The sequence below is a fragment of the Sardina pilchardus genome, chromosome 2, assembly GCF_963854185.1.
Source record: "Sardina pilchardus chromosome 2, fSarPil1.1, whole genome shotgun sequence".
Taxonomy (NCBI): Eukaryota; Metazoa; Chordata; class Actinopteri; order Clupeiformes; family Clupeidae; genus Sardina; species Sardina pilchardus.
Genome location: NC_084995.1, coordinates 36,559,661 through 36,581,182, shown reverse-complemented (window position 1 = coordinate 36,581,182; position 21,522 = coordinate 36,559,661). Strand labels below are relative to the sequence as shown.

The following is a 21,522-nucleotide window of genomic DNA, read 5'->3' as shown; positions in this document are numbered from 1 at the left end:
TAGCAACTAGAATATCAATTGCAATTCATGCAATCTAACATCATATGGAAACACACTGATATTGTGTTCAATAAATTAATTTGTGTTAATAATTATGTGACTCCTGTTGTTACCTTGCCAAAGATAGAAGGTTAGGATTGCATATTATAATCTGTAGTCTTTGATCATCCTGTAGACCTCTATGTGTCCTCACCACAGTCACTACACCTTGACTGAGTGACCTCTTGGGTGGGTCTGTATTTACAAGCATTTAATGCAAGACTCAAGCATTATACCCTATCCTAGCTGCTTTGGTATAATTATATGAATGTCATTTGTGATACACTCACTTAATTGTAAACCTTGATGTCAGGATTTTATTGTTTTGATTAAATGAACATTTGAGGAAAAAGCAATGTACCAATCAAAACCATTCAAACTGTACATTTGCATTACGAGAGCTTTCTGAACACAATGCTACGAACATTTTCACACAAAACAAGAAGTAAAGGCCTAATATCTCTCACCAGAGGATGTGCAGTGGTCTTATCAATGCTAAACTTCTCTGGAGCAGAGCTTACTTTTCCTGAGCAACTTTTGCTTCGCTGAGAAACTGTCATCACGGAAAATTGTTTTCATGAAAAGGTATACATTGGGGGCAGGGAGTAGGGGTCAGGCACTGTGGTGCAACAGGCTACAACGCTCACACCGCCCACGGGGACCCAGGCTCAAATCTGACCTGCGGTCATATCCCGATCCCACCCAATGTCTCTACCACTTGCTTCCTGTCTACCTCTTCACTGTCCCATCATCAAAAAGGCCAAACATGTCCTTTTTTAAAAGAAAAAAAAAGAAAGAAAGAAAATGTGTACATGGTCTGCAAGCCTAGATGGTATGTGTCAACAACATCCACATGAATAACAGGACCCAAGTTTTCCCAGCAAAAAAATTGCCCAAAGCATCACACTGCCAATTTGCTCTCTTTGCAGTGCATCCTGGTTCCCCAGGTAAGCGACACACACACAATCACACACACACACACACACACACACACACACACACACACACACACACACACACACTCAGCCATCCAAGTGATGTAAAAAAATACTTAATAAAGTTAAAACAAAAAACAAAACAAAAAATTAAAATAATTTGCTTCCCCTAGTCTGCTTCTGTGATGCCTGTCTGCTATTTTGCTCACTGTGTCTTGTTCCTGTTTTTTTTGTTAATACTAGCAGTGGTCAGAGCCTACAAATGCGACCAAAGGCCACAAAGGCAAATGCTGCAAGCCAGAGAACTTCAACCGAACACATCTTGCAAGTCTGTGTATTCGCTCCAGTATCAGGAAACACTAGGTACGTGTTGATACATATTGGTGAGTTCCATTCATTTTTTGAGTGATTCTAACGTATTTGAAAAAAAAGAAAATTAAAATGATGTAATATTCTCTTTTTATCACAGCTATATGGAAGGGGAGTGGCCCAGTAAGTATGAATTATTAATATTATTATTAAAAAATAATATTTCTAAAATTTCAGGCTGCTGTTGCATCCCTCAGCATGATAAGGCTATACTCATCGTATCAAATTCTCTTACAGGGTTTGTTGGACCACCGATTCGTTACTTCCTCTTCTCAATCCTTTGTCTTAATTTGCTGTTGCTCTATCTGAGCGTCAACGTGTATAGAGATCTGAGAGAACGATCAAGGGCACATATGACATGCATGAGATCTACTGTTGTGACAAACATCGACTCTCAAGAGGATATTTATGAAGATGTTTAAGATGCATTGTGAAAGTGTTTAGCTTAGTGAAACTGAAGCAGAATGACTCAAGGCATTATTTCACTTAAAGATCAAAACATGATTTGCAGTAAGCACTGCTTGACTCTTGTCAGACTCCTGAGGTTACCATTTTTAAGAAATGATGCCTGGAATATTGCACTAGCAACTAATATCAGTTGCTTCATGCAATCTAACATCCTACAGAAACACACTGATAATGTGTTCAATAAATTACATTTGAATTTGTGTTGATCATTCTGTGACTTGTCGTTACCTTGTCAAAGACACAAGGTTAGGATGGCATATTATAAACTGTAGTCTTTGATCCTCCTGCAGACCTCTATAGTGTGTCCTCACCACAGTCTATTGACAGTGAGTGACTTCTTGGGTGGGTCTGTATTTACATGCATTTAATGCAAGGCTCAAGCATTATATACCCTGTAACCTGGCTGCTTTGGTATGTAATTAACATATGAATATCATTTGTGATGTACCCATTTAATTCTAAACCTTGATGTAAGGATTTCATTGTTTTGAAGACAAAGTGGAGGACAAGTTTAACATTGGGGGTATGTCTGACATTAGTCTAAATTGTAATGTGAATAAGCACAAATGCAACATGTTACAGAATTCTTGGTTTTATAGCTCTGGTTAAGTCATTTTCACTCACTACTTTCAGTTGGTGTCCTTTGCAATGAACTGCAGTACATAGTAAAGTCAACTTGTCTGACGGCTCGGTCAGTCATGTTACAGGAAATCCTGTGTTACTCTAGAATGACGCTGCTGTGCCAGTAAGACCCCTTATTCTTTCACACTTGGTTTGAAGCTGAGAGCGATGCTGTTGATACAGAAGCGCTGACCGCTGGGCTCTGGGCCGTCCTCAAACACGTGGCCCAGGTGAGCGTCACACTGTCAGAGTGCACAGGGACAAAACACACAGGCCAACTGCATTACAGAGGAACAGTATAAAGTCATTTGTCAAACATCAATTAGAAAACAGTGAAATAGTCACAATATAATTCCAGCTCCATGATCAGTATCGTGTCAGTATAAGATGTAAGCATTATGCCACACATATCTCGTATGAATTTGGGGCATCTTACCTGCTTACAAATGACTTCGGTTGCTGTGCTACCCAGTGAGTTATCAGCCCGCCGCAGGATGTTGGCATGACCTTCATCCCGCTCCCATGTTCCATGGGCCTCAGTGAAAGATGGCCACCCGGCCCCCGAATCAAATTTAGACTTAGAGCTAGACACATGACAGAGGGATATGTCATCATGCATTTCATCAGTCAAACTCAGGCTCGCTGTTTGTTACATCAGTGTGAAGGTATATAAAATAATGCAATCTGTTTGAGTCACAGTTTCCAGAGCATAGACATCTTCACCATCTATGAGAGAACTCATTATGAACTCATTTCATTTCCATTCGGCACAGTACGTATGAGCCTACCTAAAAAGGGGAGTGTCACAGCACACACAGTGGTACATGCCCTCTTCCGAGTGGTTTAAGTAGATGCCAGTGAAAGGCTAGAGAAGGAAAGTAAAATGCATGAGCTCACTATTTTAGTGAACATGGAGATACCGGACTTCTGCTTTCTAACAGATGGTAAGTTATTTTAGAGTTGAAGGAAGCAGTTTTACATCTCTCCCAACTGTCTCTTCTCAAAAAAGCTTGTGTTTGCTTGTGTCTACAGAAACATGTATAATTAATTGCCAGTTTTTACTGCAACTCAACTTCAAGTCATTGTTACTATAGCATAGCCTACATACTCAATGTAATTCATATTGACCTTGTTGTCCTCTAAAGCTTCTTACATGGCATTGCAAGTGAGCTGTCACCACCCTATGCACTCACCTCTTCTGTACGCCTCTCTCTTGTGACTGTGTACTGTTCTGGGGTCAGTTTCTTCTTCCAGTCTGTGTTCGCCCATGACTTATCGTAACGTGTCAGCGACCTCAGCTCTGGGGGCATTAAGCCACAGTGTTGGCACCAGGTGAGTGGCAGAGTTCACTTCATTATTATACACTGGCTATAACACAAGGGTTATTTGGTAGCCTACTTTGATTATTCTCCTTTTGTATTTTGATATTGACATTTACCAGACCTTCAACTGAACACAGATTTGTACTTTGGTTAATCTGAAATCAGTTGTTCATGTTTAAATACATTTGATTAGTTTTTCTTTTCTTTTTTTTTTGGAGTGCACTGTGGATTTTCATTGGCTGGCAGTGAATAAATATAATTGGATTCAGAAACTAACAATGTCAATTTGACAACCATTCCCATTCTAAATTTGCATTATGAGAGCTTTCCAAACACAATACTCACTTCTACAAACACATTCACTCAAAAAAAGAAGTAAAGGCTGAATGTCTCTCACCAGAAGATGTGCGCAGTGGTCTTATCAACACTAAACTTCTCAGAGGCAGAGGAGACTTTATAGACACTTCACCAAGCAGCTGACAGAAGCGACTGACCATCCGAGCCATTTTCTAATAGACCCCTCAGCAGAGGCTATAGCACAGTAAGTTAGACAGACAAGTGTGTGTGGACACAGTCCGCGTTTCTACTTGCTACCTCTCCCATTACACAAACGCTGATGAATCGGTTGGCAATAGAGAGGGGGGTCAAAGTATACTGATAAAGAGTTCGGAGGATATGTAGGTCAAGATCATTTATGAATAGAGAACAGACTCTTGTGAAAATAGGCAGTTTATTGGTGAGAGGAAGTGTTCCAATATTCAGAGGAATCTTCAAGCTGGACTGCATTTCTTTTTGCTTCAGAGCATTGGATCCTTCACAATTCTATGATTTGAGATGGTTTTTTTCCCAGAATGAAGCTAAGCTAACACAGACTGTATGTGTGCTCTCAGTGTGATGTAGGCATCATCTCATTGATATTGGCTTAGATACCAGTGGGTTTGTTTCGATGGGGCGCAGAGCTGTAACTGACCACACAGTCTGGTTTTGATCACGCTCTCATGGGCATACATGCCATGCATACATGGCCATAAGCAACACTATAGTGACCGGTGAAAAGCATCCGAATACTTTTGAAGTGTCAATCATAGTATTTTTTATGAAAACGATGTGAATATCCCATGTGCCCAGAATGTACATATAAATACTAACGAATACTACCAGGGGTCACATGCAGTCAGAAATGTACACTGTCATGTAATAAACACTGGTGGACATTCAAATTGTTTACATACACGGGCAGAGCGAATACTGGGTCTGCATACTCTATCCACCGAAACACGTAGGCCTTACAGTCCACTGCACTCAGGAGCATGAATATGTCTGGTATTGCCATCCCTTCACACAAGGCAATCTCTGCTCAGGCATGTCTCATTTATAACAAGCTTACAAATGTAACCAGAGGGAGGTGTGTTCTTCTCTATCTTCCAGTCTTCACCTCTTCACCTTCCACCCTTCTAACACCTGTGCACTCACTGGGCCATTTTCCTCTTACTACCTTCTGTTTTGTCAGATTGAGTAGACGTGATAAGTGTGTATTTACTCCAAATAAGTCCTATCTTGAGGAGTCTTCACCCTCCGCCCTTCTAACACTTACTGGGCCCACTTCCTCTTTCTACTTCCTTCAGTTTTGTCAGACCGAGTAGACTTGATACTGTGTATTTACTCTAAGTAAGTCTCCCAACTCACTGTTGATTGGTTGTTATTCCTTAACTGTAAGTCACTGTTGGATAACAGAGCCTGCCAAATGATTTTGTGGAAATAACGTTTAAATGAACACACTCCATAATGCCTCTGAAAAGTTATTTGATTCATGGATTTATAAAAACACCTTAAACAATGTTGACAGCTTCCCACTGAAAACAGATAAACTATGAAGCAAAAAGGGGGCAAGGCAAGGGATGAAATGCAAAATGAAAAATAAATAAAAACATTTTCAGCATATATTGCAACAGACGGTTTCGCAAAGGAGATGTGAAATTCTCCTGAAGTATAATGCTAAGGCTTCCATATCGAGTAGAATCTTGGGAATTGCAGATGTCTGGTAACTGGGTTCTCTTTCAGTGTGGAGCTTAAGGCACATGACAGACAGGTGAGAGGTAAAGTGAAAACCCAAGATGGCTGCCGGAGGGGAGTCAGCTTTTCGCTTGCTTCCGTTTCTGTATGAGTTCAGCCAGCAACTTATAACGAATCATACACTCCTCCTAGGAAAAACAAAATGGAAAGACACGTTGGTTAGGTTCACAAGGGATCAAAACCAAATGGATGAAATTCGATCAAACATTCTGTCAATCAAACATGTTCAGTGGAAGGAAGTGGCCATACATAAGGATGATAGATTTTACTAGCCTTCCTTTATTAAAAATGCCACCCTGTACTAACTAAAAATAACACAAATGCATTCTCGCTCATACTTCTACTTGAAGTAATTTATATGACGGCTCTTTCCGTTGCTTATTTCCATGCTCTGACTGTGGTGGTGATTGTCAGCTCAGGCCACTGGTCACCCACCTTGCTCTTTCCGGGCACCACTTTAGCAATCTTGTCCCAGCGTTCCGTGGTGCCACGTGGGTACTGCTGCAGCGCCAGCTCCAGAAGTTTCTGCTGGTTCTGTGTCCACACGTCCTCCGCGGGGGCAGCGCTGGCTTTCTCCTTCTGCGCCGCCGGCGCTTGCGCCTGCCTGTCCTCGTCGCTGTCCTCCTCCACGGCGTCAGGGTCAAAGTCCCTCTGGCGACGGCTCCGGTTGGGCTTGTCCTCCGCAGCCGCGGCGCCGCTCCCGTTCCCGCTCCCGCTCCCCGCGCCGCCCGCGGTCCTCTTCGCTCTCCTCCTCAGGCCCTTCGCCTCCGTCTCCTCCCCGCCGTCTGGCTCCGCTGGCTGCTCCTGGGCCAGTGGCAGCTCCTCGCGCTGGGTCATCAGGTTGTCCGGCACCGCGCCGGATTTGGACACTTTACCCCCTAAAGAGGCACCCTTCAGATCCGAGAGCTTCACCATCCCTGCACGGATCACAGATCACAGAGTCAGACATCAAAGACAAAGGGAGTGGCCCAGTTCCTGACTGGTGCGATTCAAAGCCTTCGCACATACTGTACCAGTATGGACTTATTATTGAATAATCTTCAATCATTTTAATAATCTTACCTGGTGTGATGGTGATATTGTCTTTGGCTTGTTTGACCTTTGTAGTTACCTATCAATGATGATAGCTTGATTAAGTTGCATTTATGGCATGAACATAAACATGAACATGGTAAGCACTTGGTTCTGTACTGCACAACCACAACAATCTGGGGTTAAATATTAAATATGTGCTATCTGCAGGTTAAATATGGACGGCATATCTGACATGAGACAGGCAGACAAATAGAGACACACACACACACACACACACACACACACACACATTGTTATTCTCCATTTACAACACAGCCACTCACTAATGATTCACCACTAGTAACATACTATATGCGTTTTGAATGAAGCCGCACAAATACACACACACCTCTGCCACGGACCTGCCCAGGTCATGGGCAATCTTCTCCCACCGTCCCGGAGTGCCACCAGGAAACTTCACCATGCACCTGCTTAGCTGGCTGAGGTCTTCCTCTGTCCACTCAGGGACCTGGGGCAAATAATCAACAGCACAGACGGTTAAATAGGTCCTCTGCTGCCCTCAGCAGGAAGAACATATGTGTGAAGGGAAACAAGTGCATTATGGGAACTGGTAAAGAGGTACATACTTTCTTTTTCTGGGATTTTCTGTCTTCTAGCCAGTCATCCATCTGGTCTTCGATGTCTTCAATGGATGCTGCCTGGTCATATGGAGCTGCATAGTTTGCATCGGAGGTGCTGGGTTCATAGACAGGGAATTCTATCTTCGGCTTCTTTACTTTGGGGCGCTTTTCCTCTACAAAGAGTCAATTTAAAAATATGTCTCATTATGAAGAATCAGGTCATTACATCTCTCTATGCTGTGGGTTTAGATTTTGTGTTAGATTTGTACAACCCTATTTATAAATGGGCTTTATTCAAAATAGAAGAAATTCTTGACTGCGACGGCTGAAGTATTTCCAATAACAATGTCTTATAGCAACTTTAAGAGACGTCCCATATCAATTGCTTTCTGGTGTGTCAATAACTGTGTATAAATCTGATCATCCTCTCATAACAATTCCTTAAAATGTGCTCCTTAAAGCGAGTAGGTGGCTCACTTTGTTGTGCCTCCTGTGCAGCCAAGGCCTCAGCTTCCTCCTTCTCCTGGACCTTCATTGCTTGATAGTCTTCATAGTACTGCTTCACCTCCTGAATGACCTGAGGGAGGGACTTCACGGAGAAGTACAGCCAGATGCTCAGTTTGAGCGGCAGGATGTCATGCCACTGGGGCTTGTCATAGGACCTGATTAATTCAGAAGATGGGATGGAATATAGCTCAGTGTTCACTGGTAGTTCGATGACAACAAGCTGGGTGATCTGATCTCCATTAAAAACGTATCCAAAGACAATGACTTCTTACCGTTCATTCTTCTCCTGGTTGACACCCTTCCCATCCTCCGTGCCCTTGTTACTCATCTTTTTCTTTTTCTCTTTCTTCTTTTTACTCAGAAGTTCATCCTGCACAAAATGACAAGGAGAGTGAAGCAAAAAGGCATTAACGAACACACCTAATCAAACATTAGGACTAGAGCTGTTTGGATGGACTGGACTACAGTCTTCATGCAACATGGCTTCTGTAGCTTCTTCCACTCTAAAAGAATCATTCACCCAGTAGGCCTGGCCTCATCATCAATTCAAGTCAATTCAATACAAGTGTACTTAATGTTGGGTTGAGTACCATGAATTCTTACACACAGTAATGTGCTCAAACCATTAAGAACTACAAAGAGGGGGCAACAATGTCTATTAACACGATCATGTGAGCTACTCACCAGCTGCTTCTCCAGATAAATAGACCATATGACTGCGTAGTGACCAACAGTCAAGATCAGGAAGAGAAGGAAGCCTAGCTCTGCATTGCTCATCTTCCTCACCCGCCGGTAGTAGAACACTGGCTGTCTCCAATCAGGGAGTCCATTGACCAGAATGTCATTGTACCTGTGGATGGACATTGCGAGAGACCAAGCAGTTTGTTGTATGAACCCTTGTGACCACAGAGAAAAGTGTAAATGGCAAACAAAAGACATGATGCATGCATAAGTAGTCGATACTTTGAATGATTACTAACTGCAGGATATACAGGGACAAAGAATGGCGACACATATGTTGAGGGTAGATGGATAAAGAACATTTGTGCTGACTGCTCAACCGGCTGTACATTTCAGTCTATACCATTTGCTTAACAGCCACATCCAACTACTTAATAGCTTGTTAGCAATCACTGTTGTAACACTAGTAAAGGCAGAGTGGTGGAACAGCAAGCACGCCATAGAAAACCGTGCAGTAGATTGTTTACAACCAATTACTGCAACTGCTAACCTGCATTGTTTGTCAGAAGTAGCATCTCACTTGAATATTAAAAGTAAAGATAAAAAGCAGGAACTCACGTTTGTCTCCTTTCTTCATCCTTCAAGACCTCATAAATTGCCACTAGCTGAAAAGCAATTACCAAAAGACAATTAAGCTTTAGTCTCAGTATTCTCCAAACAGCCACACCACACAAGCATCATACAGTCAACAGAATGTCTTCACAAATGTTTATACTAGGGGCCTGACTGCAAACCTTTAGACCTGAAAAAGGTCTAAAGATGGAGACAGATGACGGTAATTTGGGACTGCAGGGCTTACCTGCCTGAACTGTGTTTCTGCATTTTCATCTTTGTTCTTGTCTGGATGCAGGGTGAGGGAAAGCCTTCGATAGGCCTTCCTAATGTCTGCGGACGGAGCATCCTTAATGGAGAGCAAAGAGAAAGAATGCGTAAGATACATGGGGATTTAGGGGAGTGTTGCATGGGGAACATATGGGTGAGTGTCCAAGACAGCTCCTCTCCTGTCCTGTGCCACATCACTGGTGCCACCTAGTGCATTTTCTAGCTTTAGTAGCGCTAGTATTAGTGTGAAAAACAATTCAAAACGAAATCGAAAGAATTGGTCCTAAAAAAAGATTAGAGTCGGTCGAAAAAGCCATGACAATTCATAAGACAGGGCTCTGGGCAAAGTTTATAGCATCAGGTATTTCGAGGGTTAGGCTAATGTTTGCTAGATTCTTTGCATCAAAATAGGGTCGGCTAACATTATTATTTTTAAAAGGATCCTTGTGTGTGAACTTTCCACAGGAACAGAGTTTGTAAACTACTACTCGATTATTTTATCAAATAAGCCCGACATGTCTCTGTAGCGTGGAGTTTTCAGCCCAGTAAAGACACGTAGTTGCCACATATGTTAGCCGACATCTGTTCTGACCATGGAACACTGAAGTGACCAGTCAATCGAAAGCCGACTGGTTTAGCCGTACCGCGTCCGCGTCTCGGCCAGGGCATGCACTCATATCCACAACAATGCGTTGACTAGAATCTCAAGATCTAATGGTGCTGATTAAACGGCATTAAAACAAGACTGTAGATAGTGCATAGCCCATAGTAGGCTACGCAATGGCCCAGTGACGACGAGAAAAGCTTTCTGTTTAGCATAAGGATTAGGACAGCAAAGTGCATACCATTACGGTTTAGGTCTCGGATACGCGTACATTCAACAAAGCGCAATGTAACAATTGAATTATATGAGCTCTGTCTGTTACCTGATCCACCGACAAGAATTCATAGAATGTTTGCGGTATTTCTTCAACGAGATCGAACAGCTCCAGGTCTGCATCCCATGCAAGTGTGGGGATTGGTTTCTCGATGGAAAGGCAGAGTAGTAAAGCACACATGGAGACCCATGATGAGGTCATTCTTAAAGGTTTCCCTTTCAATTACTCATATAAAAAAACTAGGCCACTAGAAGCCTCGAAAACAACTGATATATCCGATTCTTCTGTTGGGCCTACAAGTCAAGGCATACTCTCTTTTCCTCCTGAAGTCGAACGTGGCTACCGCTTCCCCATTGCTCTTAAAGGGAACGTGTCACTGTTGCCAAAGCTACTGAGGATTTCCTCTCTCTTGGCCCTCGGTGCACCTCAGAAGTCTGCCACAGGGTGGCGCTGCGTCTTCCCCATGGCCAAGCCATCCGAGACTGTCCTTCAAGGTTATTGGCTACATAATGCTCACTAAATATATTACCCATCATATCCAAGGCTGTATATCTTCGGCCTCAAGTAGCCCACACATGCTTACGCATACATAGTAACACTATGGGCTACGTTCTAAAATGAAAGAGCACAAGAATGAAACTTCACATCATAACAGGAACAAAACTTTAGCCTACTGTGTTGCCCTTATGTGGATCCGTGAAGGTTGGCATTACTATCACATTATTTCATTCTTGTCCATGCACAAAACGATGCAAAGCAACAGCTTATTAATGTATAAAGGCCCATGCGTAATGGGTTGAATGCCCAATGCGTAAAGAATTGAATTTTAATTGAAAAGTCGTTAGTGATAGGCCTATAGGCTGCGAATAGACTGCGAACAATAGGCCATTTAATAATGTTAATTTAGCCTAATATATTTCAAAAGACATCAGGCCTAGATTATGAAAGTACTTTATATACTGGCAAAGGAATGCTAGGCTTTGGTTTCCAATTGAAATAAAGTGATGGGCTTTGCAAGCGTGGCAACTCGTTGAGATCCTTTTGCAAATATCTTGTCAGAATGTCGGAACAAGTGCCCTATACCTGTTCTGTTATCCCTGCTATAACTTATATAAGGTGCACCCAATGGCCAGGGATCAACAAAATGGCTCCAATCTAATCACTTATCACGCCACAGTTAACTTTCAAATATAGAAGATTTAGTTTTTTTTTTATTATAGGGATTGACTCAAACTCAATTACTCCTCTACCCGCACGGCCAGTTTCAGTGTGAATATAGCCTAGCCTATATGTAAAACAAATACAGGTCTATCTGAAAACAAAACAAAATCACTAGGCTAATAATATTCGTCATTGCCGTTGGGGCGATTCGTTTAAATATATATAATAAATAAAAACTGATCTATTGATATTTCATCAGTTAAAATAAGAACTTTTGAAGTGGACTATACGAATTACACACATCATCAGGCCGTTAATTTCAGACATTCTCCGGGAGTTTTATCGGTATCATGATTTAATTATGGACAGAGACATGCCTTCATGGCAGCAGATGAGGAATGCATAAGCTCAGGTGTGATCGGCAAAACAAATGACTTTGCCCATGAAAAATGCATTAGCCTAAACATAAATATCCGTTTATCAATAGTCTTCCAAATTTAATCAAAAGTTAAATCCTGATCGTTTCATATATTCAAGAGTGAACAGCGCTTGCTATTTGCAACATCGCGTTGGGGATGCGCATTATTCGGATAAGAAGGCATGTGTTTGACACTAACCCGTCACTTATGGACAGTTTGCTCTCCGCAAAATGAATGTAGGCTACAAGACAGACAAAAGACTATCCCACTTTCGTGAACTTTATAAAATAGGCAACACTTAAATTAGCCTAAATAAACAGATAGGCTAAATAAATAACTAATGAAAAAAAATGTTGACTAGTTGACGAGTTTATAATGAAACATGTCTGAAGGTGATTACTGACATGGTAAAGAAAATGACTGTTTCCATCTTCATCCACATGTCCCAAATCGCAACATTTTTTGTCCATAAAATATTCAGCGAGACATTACAGAGTTGACGCGGCAAGTTCTTTAGTTCTTTCGCTTTATCTGGCTGAAGATCACATGCACCGTTTAGCCGTTAAATGTCCTATATTGATCTGTTTTCTACTGCTGTCTGTGTAAAGCACTTTGAACTGCATTGGTATGAAATGCACTGTAAATAAAACTGCCTCGCATTGTCTTGCATATGTGATTCAACTTCAGTAATTAGGCTTTACATTCTGATAGCATCTATTTGGAATGAAGGCTATCGACTGGTGTGCAAAGACTGTATCGTAACCAAGAAGGTTAAGCCTCTAATATGACTGCAGTAACATGCATTTGGATGAACTGAAGACTTCACCTGATTGACACGCGCCACAGTGTGCATGCCAATTATGAAGGCCCATTGACTTGAGTGAAAGCCATTCTTAGAAGCAGCTTCTTAGAAGGCCATAACACAATGAAGTAAGCTTTATTAGAAAACTGGCAGTGATAACATGTCAGTGTCAACGTGTAACCAAGAGAAAATTGTAGTGATATTATAGTCCATAGGCTACATAATAACACAGCCTAGCCTATTTGTTTTACAAATAAATAGATTTCTGCAACCTATGCGCGCTCTCTCTCTCTCCCCTTCTCCTTCTTCTTCTTTTCTAGCAAGTCTTTCTTGTCTGTGAGATACCTTTTCTTCCGTGTAAGCTACCCTTCAAGTAGGCCTAGGCTAGGCAGCTCACATGGGCATATAGCCTACATCCCTAACTTTGCCGCACTGCCTTATCTGAGGATATTCCGTAATTGTTGATCATAGAAGACCATAATAGAATGTCTTGTGGTCACCGGATATCACAACAAAAGCATCGAAAACCTACTCAGTCACTTTTACAGGTTACTTTCACTTTTTTGACTGTGTAATTTTTTATCATTATTATTATTATTATTATTATTATTATTGATCGCGGATAGGTTGATTTCCACAACTGTCATATGAGCGCCTAAACCAAATGGTTGGTGGCTGCTGGATCCTGAGTTATACTGCTGTAGTTCCGTGTATGTAGCGTAGCCTAACTTAAACTTAGTCGTATTTACCCACTCGTCATCTAAACACATAAAACTGGAAGGCTGAAAGGTTCTCGTCGTAGCTCAGGAATATTTCGGCTAGGCCTACTCTAGAAAGAATCATTCCGCGCAGCTCGTTTGGTCTGAATCAAGGTTAGCGGTAGGCGTCGTTTCTATCATCAGTTAGGCCTATGTTGAGCTAATTTGCGGGGTCGTGTCTGACTTTAAAACGTACCCAAAAATCAACAGTTTTGCTGCGCTCAGCTGTGATCCTTTGTTTTAGTCCCAACGTGCTCTCGCGCATGACGTCAGGGAACCTCCTTGACTTGTAACACGTAGCAGACTGCCCTTTCTCAGCAGGCTGTGCGGTCATTTATCGTCATATGTCTAAAATTAGCCAGCGCATATATTTCGCACATTTGCGTGTAGGTTTCAGAGACAGGAGAGTGATGTAGGCCTATGTTACTGTTTGCCACATTACAGGAACACCTAAAAAAGAAGAATAAAGTTCAGTGATAAATGCTTCACGTCTCAGCACATATCCTCACTGTCACAAACAATTAGGCGATGTCGGGCTGCGCTTGTAACCTGAGACTAACATATAAAATGTGTGCGGTTCAAATGTGATAAGTACGATACTAGATAGACCTATTTAACATTCGGACCCAATGATAATGCTAAAGCGTATAGTTGGTCTGAATAAATCCAACGCACCTTTCAGTCATGTCACATTAGACTAAATAAAGTTATTCTCGAAGGATAGTTTTGTTTGTTCTGTAAAATAAAGTCTATTTTAGACATACTTAGACATCATATGTGTATTTGTTCCTTTAGTGGATGACTGCTGTGGGCGGCTGTCCCAGGACAAGATGAGAGATCGAAAGGGTTCTTGCCAGGCCAAGCATTTCTTATCTCCATAGATCCACGCATGCACAATACCTTTTCGCTATAAGCTATATCCCTACTCATAAACACGGCACCCAACAAGAAGTCGGTTGTTTGGACGTATGAATTGTGAAGTGCTTCTTGCCCACCTGACATCCTGAGCTCAAAAGTAGTTCGGCCCATCTTGTTAAATTGCCCCCTCTCTTTCAATGAGAATGAGTGATCGGTCAACTTTCTCTGTTTTCTTTTTCTTTTCTTTTTTTTTGTAATCCTTTCACACTAATGAAGATGCTCTTGGTTAGCTCTTGCTTCTCTAATACATGTAGCCAACCTTTGTGATGTGACTACAAAATAAATAGCCTACAAATAGGCTAATACATAGGCCTATTTCGAGTAAAACAGTCGTCAGTCCAATATTCGGTCACGTTTCGACAAAAACCCGCAGCGTCGAAACGGCAGCAGATTTAAAAAAAAAAAAAAAAATCAACGATACAATCGATAAACATTCAACCATTAGATAAGGTGTCTTTGAGAAAAATAACACTAAAACACAGACTTGAATGTGCAATATGAAGAAGATAACTTGAGAAGTAACCATAAAGCATTTGTGTAGTGCATGGACCTAGGCTACTTTTCAGTGCTTCTCAGATTTAACTACACAATTAGTCTACATTTTAATCATGGCCCGGTAGAGCATGCAACTATAGCATCAAGGAAATTATGGCACACAAATTGCCCAAACTGCATGATACCAATTCGAATTGATAGCAGCCTGCTCTATCGCTTTGGTAAAGTAGGAAGCGCTGGTCTTCATCTCTCATCTATCTACTGACTGGTGCTGCTGGAGGAGAGTGCACCCGAAGACAAAAAAAGAGACCCTCCTCCAAGGTTGGGGTATTGATGATCTCCTACACACCGCTTCTAATTCCCAGGCTACCCTCAGGAATGGGACCACGTGACAGCACGGGGCGGTCGAACTACAAGCCATTTTGGGGACGGTGTCAGTTTCCACTGAACCATCAGACACGGCATTTTTTAAACCGCTGAATTGCGCGATAGACCTCAACAGTTCGATGAGAGAAGTGAAATAATTGCTTTGGAGATCAAATCATTCCGTCACCTTGAATGTTCAAGGCTTACCGTGGCGCGTAAAAGGCAATTGCGTAACTACAATGAACTCGACGGTGGTGCGTTAGAGCTCTTGCAATTGACAGCGTCTGCAGCTCAATCCAAGATGGCCGCTTTGGCTGCATTCATTTTTCTCTGATCGACTTTCAAGTTTCATTGTCTATCAATCTCGCTTGGATACCATCTTGGATAAACCTGGTGAGTAGGATGGAATTTGACTTAAAATTCTGACGAGCGATGATGATATAGGCTATTGAAATATTCGTACCGCTATAGGGAGTAGCTGTTGTTGACTGCTTGCTTGGTGCGAACATGCTCTTTGCTCAATGCAGAAATGTTTAAAATGTGTCTCTCTTTGATACGTGTCACTGTAATTCTCTCAAAAATAACGCCGCCAGTACATGCACATCTTATCCAAAACATTCTAATAGTGATACAATTATGTTTCGCTTTCTTTAATATGTGTAGAAGGCGTCAGGTTGAGGAAAGCCAGTGGAGAAATGAGTTAGATCTCAGGATGGATCACATTTTAACAGTTATTTAAGTCCTATTATTCAACATGATGAGCTGATATTATAGAAATGAGAACTGTTGGTGATGTAGTGATGGGCAAAATTGACAGCTGGACATTCAATGATTCTTTCAGCATTTTAGGAACTTATGTTCGTAAGCAGAGGTTTCTCGTTAGATGTGGATGCAGTAGGAAGTCATAGTTTCCAACATTGTTTAAATAATATGTTTTTATGTCGACCTGTTAGCTTAGGTCATCTTGTATAGATCAATAGAGTAGCCCCATATGCTTTCTTTGCTCGTTTTTGGTTTCTTTGACGCTTTTGGTTCTTCTCTTGAGTCTATTTGTAGGCTACCGACGATAACGTGTATCCTCTGCTTCAGTCAGATGTCAGCTTCCACAATAATTTTGTATCATGCTGTTCCGTTTTCACTTTACAATCACAACAATTAAATGATGTCAGGTTGTCTTAATTTTAAACAATAATTTCATTGTGAGAGATGGTTTTGGCCCCTGTAAGGTGTTCTGGTCATAAACGCTTTAGAGCAATGACAAATCATGACACACAAAAATCACACACAAATGTGTGGAAAACATGAGGTACATGACTATGGTAGGCCGATTATGTAGGCCTAGAAGCATGTAAAAAAAAATCATTAACAGTGTTTCAATCTGGTTAATCTTACTCGGTGAACTGGTAGTCGTGCGTCAGGCTTTACGCGTCATTTTAATAGTAGTGTCGCCTAGTTGGACGGCCATCCCATCATTTAGAAGTCTACAATAGGATCATCTGGTCATACTTGTGTCATTATCAGCAGCATATAACCTCAAAGCTGAAGTCATAGATGCTTCTCCTCAAGAAACACTAGCCTACAGTTTACTGTAGTCTATAGGCTACTACGACAGGAACTTTTCAAACTTCTCAAATCTTCCCTGTCTGTTTGTTCCAATCAACATGGGGATAATCTGAAGAAATCAGTAGGCTATAATGTCAGTCATTAACATGCCTTTGTTGGGCTGAAATGATGACTTTATTGGTTGACTGCCTGACAACAAGTAATTGTTTAGGACATTACAGTTAATTACATCTTATTTCTTGTCTTAGTTTGGCAAGACAACAATGTTTCTAAACCTATAAGCCTTGTCTCTATCACCCTTCCACGCCCCTGGAAAAGGAACCAGGAGTTAGGCTACTCTTGCCGTCTTCATTTTCTCAATCAATGCGAAATTAACATAACACCTAACATAGTTGCGAGTTCTAACAGCTGTTACAGTAACATATTCACTATTAGTGTGACGAGCACGGCACTCTTGCAAAGTTATGCCATGGTTTTGGCGCCAATGCTGATTTTTTTTTTTTTTTTTTTTTTTTCTCTCCCCGTGTTTTACAACCGTGCAACCAAAGCCTTGTCCTGTCAGGCTAGTTCACGCCAGAGTAAGGTGTGCGATAGGCTACTTTCTAAAGGCACAACTGTGGTGCTTTTGGTTGTAATGACTTACAGGTGTAGGATAGACCGGTCTTGGTTAAAATCTGTATTTCTAAATGGTTGAAGGAAGTCTTTCTTGGAGAAAAAAAACTAGCGTCTCAACCTTGGATCTAGCCTAAGCAATTGAAACCCATTGCTTAGACATGAGTCTGCAATATTAAATAGCGTTGCCAACGCAATAGCATGAATGAAGTTAGGCCTTGTTGGGTTTTTTTTTATTATTATTATTATAAGGGCCTATTTTTATTATTAATCATATTATTTTTTTAGGTTTTTTATTGCCTTGCATTCGTTTATCAACTCAGGAGTGTCATGCCCCACTGTATGATAAGTTAGCTTTCTTCACAAAGAGAAAGTCCGTTTTCTCGAGAACCAGTCAAGGGTCAACATTGTAACAAGCTTTTGATACTCCCTCCGTCCTGATGGGAAAACCACCCGCTCAAGATCGTCACGATTTAGATTACTTAACTCAATCGCGGAGTTGTGTGAATATATCTTGACAGTAGAACATCATCCTTTATGTAACAACTATGCATCCTTTTAGGAATATCATAAACACTTTGGACATCGTGCTCGCACAATCACGTGAACAAACTCGCGCATGAAAGGGCCAATATGGCAGCCACGGCTGAGCTGCACGCCGATTGTGATTCCGAGAACCATTGAGTGTGCCGCTAAAATGTAACGGATTATGTGGCACCTATGACATTTTGTCGTCACATTGGTCTACACCAACACCCATACCTCCGAAATACTCACCGCTCAATTGGCATGGTGCCAAAAATTACCAGTTGCTATAGTAACTGTTAGTGCTGGTATTTTGGCATCTGTCCATAATTATCCTTACAATATTGGTTCACCTTATCCGCGTAGGCTAATATGTTTGCGGACTGATGGGTTTCGTCTTGCGCAGTTCACGTGTTAAAGATAAAAAATAAATAAATAAATAAAAACCATCAGTTAGACTGAATGATAACCTTAGCTGTTGGGCTGTTTGTGGGTATTTGCCACATTTTAATTAAATACATTTTCTGCAGACTTCTAATTCCATGATGCACAGAACAACAAGAATTAAGATAACAGAGCTGAATCCCCACTTGATGTGTGTGTTATGTGGAGGTTACTTCATAGATGCCACAACCATTGTTGAATGCCTACATTCCTGTAAGTTCCTCCTTTCAACTCATTTTCATTGCCTGATTTATCATGCTTCAATGTAAAACAGATTCACACACTTTGTTATATCCTGATTTAATTATGTCTGTGTCCCTAGTTTGCAAAATGTGCATTGTGCGGTATCTTGAGACCAGCAAGTACTGCCCTATCTGTGATGTTCAGGTCCACAAAACAAAGCCTTTGCTGAATATAAGGTAGGCCTACAGTGTATCCTGTTGAAAACATATGTATCAAGTGGCAGCTTTGAGAATAGGATACAACAGATACAATTTACAACAAAACAGAAGAGACTATGTTTTTTTTTTTTTACTCTTTTGGAAGGTCGGACAAGACTCTTCAAGACATTGTGTACAAGTTGGTTCCGGGTCTTTTCAAAAGTAAGTTTGTGTTTAATACAAAAACTAATGGTCTGGTTGTTTGGAACATAAATAACTGTAGTATATTTTCTCAGATGAAATGAAACGGAGACGAGATTTCTATGCCGAACATCCTTCAGTTGATGGTAAATGAATCAAAAGATTTCACTTGCATTACTCAAACCTGTACAGAGGGTGAAGTTGTTGTGTTGAGTGATATATGTTTTTTTTGTTGTTGTTGTTGTTTTTTACTGACCTCCTGTCACAGCTGCAAATGGATCGAATGAAGACAGAGGAGAAGTGGCTGACGAGGACAAGAGAATAATTACGGATGATGAGATTATCAGCCTCTCCATAGAGTTCTTTGACCAAAACAAGTAAGGCTCATCTGTTTTTTTTAAAACTGTCAGCGATCACAGAAGTCATTGCATTTGATTAGAAAAAGGTGTAAAAATATTTGGGCCATACAGGTGTTTACTGTGTATGAGGTTGGTTCCATTTAAACCTTTTTTCTTTTTGCTGTTGTTTACAGACAAGAAAAATCTGGAGAGGCTAAAAGTGTCACTAAAGAGGTGAGAAAAATATTACTGTTACTGTTTTAGATAGTAAACGAGGTAAAGATTGTCATACGCAGTTCAGTTGGAAAAATAAGACTGACCGTTGATCGCTGAAGTTTTTAAAGTATTTTGTATTTTGTATTTCTATTATAGAGTGTGAAAAGGTACTTACAGTGTCCAGCTGCAATGACTGTCCTGCATCTAAGAAAATTTCTGAGGAGTAAGATGGACATACCTTGTACCTTTCAGGTAGGATTCTCATATCATTCCCTTCACAAACGAGTTACATGTTGTTTTTCATATATTTTATGTGTGTATAGTTAAATGAGCCAATATTGTAGGCCTTGTCTTCTAGTCAAATGAATATGTGATGGTAGGTATTGTATCTGGCATATTAATTTGTGCTGTATAATATGGCTCATGTTTTTCTCACTTTTTCCACTCCAGATTGATGTTATGTATGAAGATGAACCACTTAAAGATTATTACACATTAATGGACATTGCTTATATCTACACTTGGAGAAGGGTATGGAAACTGATTTATCCACTTATCCATGTATTTTTGGTTTTGAGTGGTTTGATGTTTCAGTTACAATTTCAATAAGGTCCATTATATGTTTTGGAATATATGATGGCATGATCGAATGACTGCATTCATCTTCCAGAATGGACCACTGCCCCTGAAGTACCGCGTGCGACCCAGCTGTAAGAAGATGAAGCTCTGCAGTCCCAGAGAGGAGCTGAGCAGTGGCAGCGCTGGCAGCGCTGGCAGCCGCCCCGAAGGGGAGAGTGATTCGGGCAGTGATAAACCCTGCAGCCCTGCTGCCAGAGACCCCTCCACCTCCACCTCCACCCCCCCACTAGCCAGCCCCAGAACTGCGTTGCAGTCGGCCCAGTCTGGACTCTCACACACCTCCACGATCAATGGCCTGTGCTCCTCCTCCGGCTCTGCCACCGCCACCACCACCAACAACAACAACTGCAGCTCTGGCCCAGCAAACAGACAGCTACCCCTGAACAGCAAAGCCTGCAAGCCCTCGGCTGTGAATGGCTCACCCCCTCTGGGGTGACTTGACCAAAGACTGACCCCTGTTCTGTCCCTGTCCATGCCAACAGAGCTGATCTTTTTGTTTGTTTGTTTATTGTAGTTGTGGTCATTTGTGATAAAAGAAGAAAAAACAAACACAGTCAAATATTTTGACATCACATGCATACGTTTGTCAATGTATGTAGCCCCTAAATGAAAATTGAAGTGATGCACAACTTAAGTGACCCTGGTGTTTTACCCGCAGATATGGGTTTTTTTGATCAAGGTGAAATTCTGAAGCTTTTCAGTTTCAGTCAAGTTTGCTGATTTTGGTTTTAATTTGACTTTCCGTAAATAATTTATATTTCATTTTGTCTCTAAAAAATCCTTGGACTTTCATCATAGATCTTCTCAAAAGAGATTCCAGTCAGGCCCAAGGTTGCCCCTGGAAATGTTAAGTTTATAATATAGCCTTATTATTGAACTTAAAGACAGTATTATGGGGGTGGAGTGGGGTGGGGTGGGGGGGATTAGACTTTATTGTGAGTGAGAAATATGTCTTCAGTTTTATTTTATTTTCACTAAACTGAAAATATCCGTTATCAGATTATTGGACATACATTATTGTCAAATTGAAACATCAAGACAAAAATGAAAGAAAAGTTGCAGTAAGGGGGTCACCATGACATTTTGAGAAGATACATCTGTGTAAGCATTTATGAGGTGATTGCTCTCGCTCAGTGTTTAGAGTTTGCTGTCATGACTTCTTGTACCCACTAGTTATTTGTTAAATTTATTGTACCATTTAGCCTACTGTTGCTGCATAGAGGGCGAAGAAACTTGTATAAAATAAACATTTTAC

General features: G+C 41.1%; 3 protein-coding genes across 3 annotated transcripts; 1 reads left to right on the top strand and 2 right to left on the bottom strand.

Moving 5' to 3' along the window:
- Positions 1–2,387: 2,387 nt before the first annotated feature.
- On the bottom strand, positions 2,388–4,322 carry LOC134072553 (methionine-R-sulfoxide reductase B2, mitochondrial-like). Its single transcript, XM_062529301.1, has 5 exons — positions 4,152–4,322; positions 3,626–3,732; positions 3,221–3,297; positions 2,869–3,016; positions 2,388–2,674 (listed from the first exon to the last, which is right to left on the bottom strand). The coding sequence occupies exons 1-5, from the start codon at positions 4,258–4,260 to the stop codon at positions 2,567–2,569; spliced, it is 549 nt and encodes a 182-aa protein (XP_062385285.1). The 5' UTR covers positions 4,261–4,322; the 3' UTR covers positions 2,388–2,566.
- Positions 4,323–5,548: 1,226 nt separating this feature from the next.
- Positions 5,549–10,788, bottom strand: dnajc1 (DnaJ (Hsp40) homolog, subfamily C, member 1). The gene is made up of 11 exons (XM_062529289.1): positions 10,479–10,788; positions 9,530–9,631; positions 9,289–9,335; positions 8,674–8,839; positions 8,262–8,359; positions 7,960–8,144; positions 7,489–7,655; positions 7,251–7,370; positions 6,890–6,938; positions 6,263–6,744; positions 5,549–5,955 (listed from the first exon to the last, which is right to left on the bottom strand). Exons 1-11 carry the CDS (start codon positions 10,629–10,631, stop codon positions 5,887–5,889), a joined length of 1,638 nt encoding a protein of 545 aa, XP_062385273.1. The 5' UTR covers positions 10,632–10,788; the 3' UTR covers positions 5,549–5,886.
- A 4,591-nt stretch (positions 10,789–15,379) lies between these two features.
- bmi1b (bmi1 polycomb ring finger oncogene 1b) lies at positions 15,380–21,150 on the top strand. Its single transcript, XM_062556671.1, has 10 exons — positions 15,380–15,742; positions 18,580–18,706; positions 18,816–18,912; positions 19,040–19,095; positions 19,170–19,220; positions 19,343–19,451; positions 19,607–19,646; positions 19,785–19,880; positions 20,079–20,159; positions 20,299–21,150. The coding sequence occupies exons 2-10, from the start codon at positions 18,592–18,594 to the stop codon at positions 20,701–20,703; spliced, it is 1,050 nt and encodes a 349-aa protein (XP_062412655.1). The 5' UTR covers positions 15,380–15,742; positions 18,580–18,591; the 3' UTR covers positions 20,704–21,150.
- The last annotated feature ends 372 nt before the right edge of the window (positions 21,151–21,522 follow it).